The 10,707-nt window shown below is 34.1% G+C and overlaps 1 protein-coding gene across 1 annotated transcript in view; it reads left to right on the forward strand.

Moving 5' to 3' along the window:
* Window positions 1-10,707, forward strand: part of LOC106460778 (tyrosine-protein phosphatase 99A-like) — a gene marked incomplete at its 5' end in the record, with an annotated part of 67,332 nt that overhangs the window by 10,868 nt on the left and 45,757 nt on the right. Inside the window, 3 exons of the mRNA XM_022387562.1 lie at window positions 6,361-6,542; window positions 9,486-9,670; window positions 10,249-10,363. Of these exons, the coding sequence (XP_022243270.1) occupies window positions 6,361-6,542; window positions 9,486-9,670; window positions 10,249-10,363 (482 nt within the window). The remainder of the gene's footprint in view (window positions 1-6,360; window positions 6,543-9,485; window positions 9,671-10,248; window positions 10,364-10,707) is intronic.

Raw genomic sequence — 10,707 nt, forward strand, 5'->3', positions numbered from 1 at the left:
TTTTGTTGGGCTCTTGACACCTCTCTACTGAATTGTAACTATTGTTTCAGTTTTGTTGGGCTCTTGACACCTCTCTACTGAATTGTAACTATTGTTTCAGTTTTGTTGGGCTCCTGACACCTCTCTACTGAATTGTAACTATTGTTTCAGTTTTGTTGGGCTCTTGACACCTCTCTACTGAATTGTAACTATTGTTTCAGTTTTTTTGGGCTCTTGACACTGCTCTACTGAATTGTAACTATTGTTTCAGTTTGATTTGGCTCTGGACACCGCTCTACTGAATTGTAACTATTGTTTCAGTTTTGTTGGGCTCTTGACACCGCTCTAGTGAATTATAACTATTGTTTCAGTTTTGTTGGGCTCTTGACACCGCTCTAGTGAATTGTAACTATTGTTTCAGTTTGATTGGGCTCTTGACACCGCTCTACTGAATTGTAACTATTGTTTCAATTTGGTTGGGCTCTTGACACCGCTCTACTGAATTGTAACTATTGTTTCAGCTTGGTTGGGCTCTTGACACCACTCTACTGAATTGTAACTATTGTTTCAGGCGGTGTCAAGAGCCCAACAAAACTGAAACAATAGTTACAATTCAGTAGAGCGGTGTCAAAACTGAAACAATAGTTACAATTCAGTAGATTGGGCTCTTGACACTGCTCTACTGAATTGTAACTATTGCTATACCTGAACAATATAATACCATGTGCATAGAATTGGCGAAACGGCCAAGTCAGAGACCCCCGTGACTAAAGTATATCCGTTCCTAATTTGAAGTGCGGACCAGAAGGAAGGCATTCATCAGCAGTATCTGTCTCGTGACGCAGCTATCTTAACTATTCAACTGCGGTTGACATCATATGATGTAAGCATTTTGCTCTCAACATTTTGAATGGCCCGCCGCAAAAATTCGTGAATCTTTTCGCATGAGGTGGTAGGCAGATTTACACAAGCCGCAAATGAAGAATTAACGAAATAGCGGGATATGCTGTCACTCACTGCTGAAAGTGCAAAACAACTTTGGTAGCACCACCTATCGGCCATTAACCATATAGTCACGATCGGCCATTAACGGGACATTGGATACACGATTAAGCCCAAGTTAAATTGTGTTTATTAAAGAAATCATCTTTTTCCGAAGGTCCAGCGGTTCACTTTTTGGAGTGTGAATATCCACTTTATTTTTTAGCAACGTAGGATGTTAACGTTGAAATCACACATTTGATTCTTAAAGCTCCTGTTCCATTGTCAGCTATTTAGCGTTTCCTGTTTTAAGAGTGGCAGTTGAAGTATCATTGTCACTCAATACGCCCACGAAAGTGTAAAGCCAAGACGTTAAAATTTAATAACCAGATCCTATTAAAATTTGGCACAGCATTCTGACAATGATCAGTAAAGCAGATAAGCATTTTAAACTCAAAGCAACTTTTAAATTAAAAAAAGAAGCCGAAACTTGTGTCGTATTATGTTTGTTTGTTGTTAGACGCTAAGGTACAAGTTGCGCTATCTGTGCTCTGCCAACCGAGAAATGCGAGTTGTTATAAGCCCTTAGACTTACCGCTGAGACACAGGGAGGGATATGTAATATGTGTACGTCTATAATCAATATACATATATATACACGCGCAAACAAACATATAGAGGAGAAAATCCGAAACTTTTATATGTGCATATTAATAAACTTTAAAAGTTCAAACGGTGTTGGGTGTATATGAGAAAACATTCACACACACACATACAGTAGTACATCGTTGGAAACTCTTTTCTAAAATGAAAATAATAATAATAATTTCTGATAATTTAAAAGATTTATGTTCTACTTTCTGTATAGCTTCCTTTCGAGACATCTGACCTATTACCATGCATTGAGCGTGCAATGCGTTCTTTCAATCTTCTTCCAAGCTATGTCTTTTTTAAAGCAGCAGAAATAAGAAGTGCCTATTTAAAAAAAATCAGACTTCTTTTTCTTCTTCTCTGGAAACAAATGAAGTTCTGTGGAAGTTAATAAAAGAACAATGATGACAACGTTTATTTTTTATTTGTTTGAAAATTGAATGAATCTGGTATATCGGAAAATAACGAAAAAGATATAAGCTAAAAATTGTGTGTTTCGATAGTAGACAAATGCCTTATTAATCACATAACATATCAAATGTGAAGGTGTAGAACAATGAGTGTGTGATTTTTATCTTATCTACAAATACCACAGTTGGACTTTCGAGTGACTGTTTTCCCGTGAAGACTGGGCATGACCTAGTGATCAGCATGCCCAAACTATGAATCCAAGGATTCATGGTTGCATTACGTATGTCGTATATTCTGTGTTTTTTCTCCTCATTATAATCATTTAGGGGAAACAAATGTTGTCTTTTCTTTTTAGGAGTTATGCACAAAGCTAAACAAGATCTATTTATGCATATCCGGCCTTAATTTTGAACTGATTGACTTGAGAAAAGGCGACTAGACAAGAGTACCTATCGTTAACTATTGGGTTAACCTTGTGTGACTGAACAGTCGATTACTGGAGGGTTGACTGTGACTCTTAGTGTACGTTTTTGAAGCAACGATACGAGATTGTACTTAAATAAAATATAGACAATTAAGTGGGACGAGAATTTTAAATCACACACATATAAAAACAATTTATCGATCAACAAAAAGACATAAGAGCTACGTTTGTAAAATTACTTTTGTTGAACTAAGTTTGATTTAACATTTATCATAGACAGTTTATATTTTGCTTTTTGGTAAATTTTCTGTGTAATGTTTTCATTCTTCTTACTTGACAGTCTGTGTGATGTTTCATACTTCTTACTTGACAGTCTGTGTGATGTTTCATACTTCTTACTTGACAGTCTGTGTAATGTTTTCATTCTTCTTACTTGACAGTCTGTGTGATGTTTCATACTTCGTAACTGACAGTCTGTGTAATGTTTTCATACTTCTTACTTGACAGTCTGTGTGTTGTTTTGATACTTCTTACTTGAGAGTCTGTGTGATGTTTCATACTTCTTACTTGACGGTCTGTGTGATGTTTTCATACTTCTTACTTGACAGTCTGTGTAAGGTTTTCATACTTCTTACTTGACAATCTGTGTAAGGTTTTCATACTTCTTACTTGACAGTCTGTGTAAGGTTTTCATACTTCTTACTTGACAGTCTATGTGATGTTTCATACTTCTTACTTGACAGTCTGTGTAATGTTTTCATTCTTCTTACTTGACAGTCTGTGTGATGTTTCATACTTCGTAATTGACAGTCTGTGTGATGTTTTCATACATCTTACTTGACGGTCTGTGTGATGTTTTCATACTTCTTACTTGACAGTCTGTGTGATGTTTCATACTTCTTACTTGACGGTCTGTGTGATGTTTTCATACTTCTTACTTGACAGTCTGTGTAAGGTTTTCATGCTTCTTACTTGACAGTCTGTGTAAGGTTTTCATACTTCTTACTTGACAATCTGTGTAAGGTTTTCATACTTCTTACTTGACAGTCTGTGTAAGGTTTTCATACTTCTTACTTGACAGTCTGTGTGATGTTTCATACTTCTTACTTGACGGTCTGTGTAACGCTTTCATACTTCTTACTTGACAGTCTGTGTGATGTTTCATACTTCTTACTTGACAGTCTGTGTGATGTTTTCATACTTCTTACTTGACAGTCTGTGTAAGGTTTTCTTACTTCTTACTTGACAGTTTAAATTTAATGCAAGTGAACTATTTTATTCACTCCGTTATCACAACATATCGTTTTATTCTGTTTTATGTAGTAGGGCTTTTGTTTGCGTTATCTCTTATCATTGTATTTACCAGAGATTTGATGTTTAAAACATGTATACGACAGATATGCATTGTAGAACTGCATACATCTCATCTGACCAAATGTCATGTGTTTCCTTCAGTCCAGAACGTCTCGGATTTTTTGTACAATCACGCGTTTAGAAAGGAGTGAATAATTTTGCTGTTTACAAGAATTTGTTGTTCAGTATCCAGCTTATCTTATCGAAAAATTGGACCATTACTCCAAGCGGCCTCGAAATTAGATTTTGCTTTAGGAAGTGTATTACGTGGAAAACCACTTACAGAAAGAAGGGTTTCACCTGCTTACCTACTATATGCAGCTAGCAGCTGAAAGTAAAATAGATCTGATAAACGAACTTGTTTCTCGAAAAAAAAATTAATCTGATCTGTTGTCTTTTTTCTTTGATTAAAGTTGTCGACTGCGAATGTTCCATCATTTTAAACACTGTACTTTACATGTTCTTGAACGTGTGAAAATGGATTGCTTTTGCTGATAAGAAGTGATTAGACATGTGAGTTTCTGTGGGAACAAATTCAACAAAGTACTTACGTCAGTTGTCTTTGGCGTGACCTCGTGGTGCTCTGTGTACTCGACTCACAATCTGCTGGTCGCGGGATCGAGACCCGGTATCCACATTTTCAGCATTTCAGTCGTTGAGGCGTTATAATATAACGGTCAATCCTATTATTTGTTGGTAAAGATTAGCCCAAGAGTTGGCGGTGGGTGGTGTTGATCAGCTGCTATAGTCTATCACTTTAAAATTAAATATGACTAACGCAGGTAACCCTCGATAGCTGTAAACGAAATTCAATAAACATACTTTACGCCAGTAGTCGATTTTCCGATAATTTTGAGTATTATAGTAATGTTAATTCAGTTTCTTAGAATTCCATTGTTTGTTATACTGTATAACACTATATACAAAATATTTTGACATTTTTCTAAAAGCTAAGAAATAAATGAATTAAGCAACAAAAAGATTAAGAAACATTTTCTGCCCTCATTTTTGATTTTTTTTTATACTTTATATTTCATATAAATATAGAACTTAAGATGATATTGCAAACACGTTTACTTAAATGAGATGTGACCTGTTGTTCCAAGAAAACTGTTCAGTTCTTGTACTGATGAGTTTATTTATTGATTATATATAATGTTAAAGGTCGCCTGAACCATTTGGATATATATATAGTGGTTGTTTTGTATGGTGTAACAGTCTAAGGCAGGAAATGCTTGGTTTACAGGCACCAAATTCTAACCTTAGTTACTTTTACGTGATAAATGAATCATAAGCTTAAATGCACAAACATTTATTTTAAAAAGTTTCTAGTTAATACAAGTGAGATTCATGATAATGAGGCGGCTGAGGCCATTAATTTCGGAAATTATTTTACGGTTCTCTTTAAAAAAAAACTAATCGTACCCTTAATGCTTGTTATATCGACAAACAAGAAAAGGTTTTTGGTTTTGTTTACGTGATATAGATACTTGTCTGTAGAATTAATGGCATCTAATAGCTTGGCTAGTCACTATTTAATTTCTCTACCACAAGTTATATTAATCGAGAGAAAAAATAATATTTAAATCAAAATAAGCGACTTGGATTAAAAAATACAAAAACAAAACTAGAGAATGTTCCAAGAAGAAGAACCCTGTAAATATCAATTTGCCTGTCTGTCTATTTATCTATATGTGTGCCTCTGTAACTACCTATCGATTTATATACACATACGTGACATTTGTTCTGTTCTAAGGAAATGTGGGAAACATCAGACAACAATTACAAAATACTTACATGAATTCAAGTTTAGTGCATGATTTCGATTTATCTATACGAATGCCACTAACTTACGTGGCATTTGTTCCGTTCTAAGGAAATGAGAAGGCATCAGTTACTATGACCAAATACTTACATGAACTCAGATTTAGTGCATGATTGAGTTATAAGGAAATGAGAAGGCATCAGTTACTATGACCAAATACTTACATGAACTCAGAATTAGCGCATGATTGAGTTATAAGGAAATGAGAAGGAATCAGTTACTATGACCAAATACTTACATGAACTCAGATTTAGTGCATGATTGAGTTATAAGGAAATGAGAAGCCATCAGTTACTATGACCAAATACTTACATGAACTCAGATTTAGCGCATGATTGAGTTATAAGGAAATGAGAAGGAATCAGTTACTATGACCAAATACTTACACGAACTCAGATTTAGTGCATGATTGAGTTATAAGGAAATAGAAGGCATCAGTTACTATGACCAAATACTTACATGAACTCAGAATTAGCGCATGATTGAGTTATAAGGAAATGAGAAGGAATCAGTTACTATGACCAAATACTTACATGAACTCAGATTTAGCGCATGATTGAATTATAAGGAAAAACGTTAGATACAACTTTTCTCATGTTGAGTTTTATTTTGATTTGTTTAACGTAAATTCGACACAACTGTTTGGATAAGTTAGATATAATAGTCGCTTAAGATTTTGGATTAGGATTACCTTCTGAGCAATGGATATGTTGAGCGCTTCATTTCTTCTGTACAGGGAGGGAGAGTCTGGAAAATGGAATAGTGCCGACGATATTGTGACACCGAACAACAAGACGTATCATCAAGTCATCAATCTTAAACCTTTCACTGTGTACTCTTTTCGGGTTTTAGCAGTGAACGATATTGGTGCAAGTAGGCCAAGCAAGCCTTCCTACTACACCGTTACTCTCAGGGAAAGTGAGTATTTATGATTTCAAAATGTACACATAAATGAGAAGGCTTTCATTTTTATTGCTTGGTAGCTTGTAACTTAATTAAGTTTTAAGATAAAAACTCTCGGAAAATCGTTATAACTTAAACAACCTAAGCAGGGGACGCCGATTACATAAATCTCAGCACTAAATTGTAAGAGATAACTAAGGCAATATTCCGATGGCAGTATCTTAGTTAATTGGGTTTTAAACGCCCCTAGCGGATAACATTGAAATTTAGAATTATGTCTTTACAAGCTTTTTATTAAGAAGTAATAAAGCAACAGGGAAAACATGGTGACGCAAAGGATTAGATCAGTAGGGAAGATGCATGAATTATTGACAATTCGAGAAGTTTTGTGTGAAACTCGATAAAACAAACGAATACTGACTCATTATGCTAGATCAGTGCCAAATTATTTCACGATAAAAAAAAGTGAATCTTGTATAATATGAAACAAACATATGTGCCGTATGGTACAATATATAGTTATAGGCCCTATTAATTAATCGCGACAGGCATATGTTGCGAAGCACTGGCGTAGTCGGGTAGGAAATTTGGGCTGGAGTTACGATGAATGGGCCTACAGACCCTCACAGGAACGTTACAGGGACCTAAGAAAAGAAAAGAAAAAGTGACGTATTCGGATGTGGAATCCACTGTGCAGACTCTCATTAGGTGGGCCTGAGTACAGCTACCATAGGCCTACATGTAGCTACGACATTGTTGTGAGAGTTGTAAAAAAATTCGCTTTATATTAAGTGAAGACTATTTAATAGTACATACAATCAGGGGCGTAGGGGCTTGATTTGACCGGCGGGGGGTGGAGAGGGGAAGCAAGTTTTGCCCGAAAATATAAGAGTGTCTCCAAGTTATCAATCGAAATTAGGAGAGTGAAACGATCTTATGGGGCGCAGGCGCTCCGACTCCAAGACCAGCGATCTGTAGGTGTAAGAAAAATGTATTTTCAGGTAACACTTTTTACTGTATTACAATCATTACACTATAATTGTAGTTATACAGTAAATAACGGCAGAATTTCAAAGAATATTAGAAAAATTGATAAAATATCACAATGAACCACATTTAAAAAAAACGATCAATGTCAAACAAACTTCTTATTGGAACGTCCAGGAAGAAGATTTTTTCCCTGTCTTTTCGCCTCCCTAAGATATCAATGATAAGGTTGTGTAAGCACTTTCAATATATATTATCGCAATGTTATTTAGTCGTTCTTGACCCATGCTATTCTGCAAGTCGCCTTAAGCCACTGAATGACCGCTCCGAGAATTGTGGCTAGCATACTTGCCACTTTGTAGAACACTGGCATCATTATAGTATTATACCATATATATGAAATACTATCAAACATAAAAGAAACATTCGTAATATATACCATTATATGAACTGGTAAAATTAAAAAGAGCTGAAAGAGTCAATTCGTGTGATACCAAAATCGACCTTAAAATCATGTACTATAAGGTTTAAAAACGCTTGAAAAAAAATGGTTCCAATGACTTCCAAGCAGAACCATACAGCGCTAAAGGGTTAAAAATGTGCAAGTGAAAATGTCGCGTGTGGGTAATATAGTTTCTGAAAAGGCATAATCAATTTGCAAATATAAAAGTTACAGATATGTACGAAGCTTTTGCTCAAATATTTTGGGTGATTTTTGTCCGAAAAACTATTTGGGTTAGAATTTTGGGGTGGGGCAATTGCCCCTTGACCTCCCCCCCACCTCCTACGCCTGTGCATATAATAACCATATTTATTGATACATTATACAAAATAATCATGCCGTAAGTAATATTTGTTTGTTTAAATATATTAACATAAAGTTATTTTTCCGAAATCATATTTTGATCATTTGGCACGTATACGAATTTTTGTTTGTTACTTCCTGACATTTGTTCTTATGTCGCTAATAATACAAAAACCATAAACTAGATGGTCTTCAAATTGTGACAAAATACAGCTCTTTGAACATGCATAAATTAAATGATGCTCATATACACAACAATCTTTGTAGAAGGAAAAATTGCAGCGAAACATTGAAAAAAGATTTACTGTTTGAACATTAGGACGGGTCAATAAAAATAAATCACATTGACCAGATTAAATTCTCTACAGAATAATATTTAACTTTTCACCAGAAGCACTGAAGTCAGAATAAATGCTTTGATCTGCAAAGCAGTTTATTCCCAAGACCATTAGTCACTAAATTAGATGTTGTTATTTTTTAACACATGAATTCAATACTTTTAGTGCCCTTGTAGCTAGATATGTGCCGCTAAAAAGCACCAATAGAAGAAAAGCGTAGCATTAGAAAACTTTGTAACCCTTAACTTGTGCATTGAATCTGCTTGAAATTTACAATGAAGTATAATACCAGAAAACCAACATATCAAAAATAATGCTTTCGAAATACCACCAGGATATAAATATTACTTTATAACAAGGAATGTGTGTTTTATGAGTCTTTATACATAATCTAATCAAATCTATGAGAATAAAGTTTTTATTTTTCAGATTTGGTACTGCATGGAACAATAGAATAACTTATGTAAATTTTTTAATTAATTTGTCAGTATCAAATGAAACAATGGATATTTTTTGTAAAATACATCATTCACCGTAGTATTTACTTATTTCAGTTAAGAAGTTTGTACTTTTGTTTTGAACATTGGCATGAGGTATATGTTTAACATACATATGTATTATATTGATGCGTGAAATTTCAAATGAATATGATTTTATTTTTTATGTTATGTTTATAGTTATAAAATAGCATTGTATTTGATTGGCGAGAAATGTTTTGATTATATTAAATCTAATTTTATAACATATGTATAACCAAATCGCCTTATGAATTAATGGTTTTAGAGCTTGTACAGCCTTCTTCCTTTTATTAATAACGTTGTGTTTCAGAACCAGAAGGTAAGCCTACTATTACTTCAGCACAGAATAAAAGCAGCTCATCTATTCACCTCCAATGGATACCGCCACCAAAAGAAACAATTCATGGAGAATTTCTTGGCTATCGCATCCTCTACAAACCACGAAATAATGAAAGACTACAAAGAGAAGTCATCCTACGAGAGCCTCATATAAGAGTATTATTCAGATTTTTTTTCTTGAGTAAATATATAGGTTAAGTTCTGTTGTTGAGGTGGAAAGTTATTGCAGGGATATTAGAATAATAATATAATAAATCCCTTGTTTTTATTTTATTCTTGATTCTTGCTTTACCAAGAGCGAAAAATTATTTTAATAAGAAGAAAGTTTTTAATTTCTTAGTTGGCAACAACTTCAACATCGGGTAAAAATATTCAGATTGTTTTAATTAATTTAAAAATACAATAACAGCAACTTCTGAAGCAGGTAAGTTTTGATTTGAATTAATTATTCAGCCCAGTAGATTCCTCACTAATCATTAATTCAGACTGTTTGTGTTTTTTAGCACTTGAACATTTTTGCAATTACTGAAGGAGTTAACTTGACGAATATCACAGTTGTAGAATGATTAAATCGTTTATTTTAATACTCAGTTGTCAAAACTGCATTAAGTAAGACTAACTAGTTTTTTGAATAATTAATTTGTAAGTACTTAATGGACTTGTAGTTTTTGCAAAAGATCTACACGTTTAATTCCAAAAATACATATCATAATAATACTCAAATTGGTTTACAGCATTACACGATAAGAAACTTGGACACTTTCACACAATACTTGATTTCAGTTCAAGTGTTCAACCCAGAAGGACGTGGTCCACCTGTTACAGTAGCTGTAATGACTGATGAAGGAGGTAAGATATGCAAGCTTTTACTTTCGGTGTAATAGTTTTATTAAGAGAAATAAAGATCTGGTAGAAAACAAGCAAGTTTACACATGTTTCCCTTTAAGAATCTAACTAATGGTTCAAAGTGAGCGGTAACTAAGATCAACCATCCAGGATTCGCCTTATTGTCTGTTAGTATAGTTTGTTGTACGGTTTGATTGCTTACTACACTAAATCTGTATGAATGGTAAGTTTAACTTGTTGGCGTGGACAATATTATAAAGATTCACAACTCGAAAAGTTACATAATAACTAATTCAGCACAAGGCAATTGCACATTTTAATAAGTTTTAGTAGCACACTACCTGCTC

The sequence above is a fragment of the Limulus polyphemus genome, unplaced genomic scaffold, assembly GCF_000517525.1.
Source record: "Limulus polyphemus unplaced genomic scaffold, Limulus_polyphemus-2.1.2 Scaffold835, whole genome shotgun sequence".
NCBI lineage: Eukaryota > Metazoa > Arthropoda > Merostomata > Xiphosura > Limulidae > Limulus > Limulus polyphemus.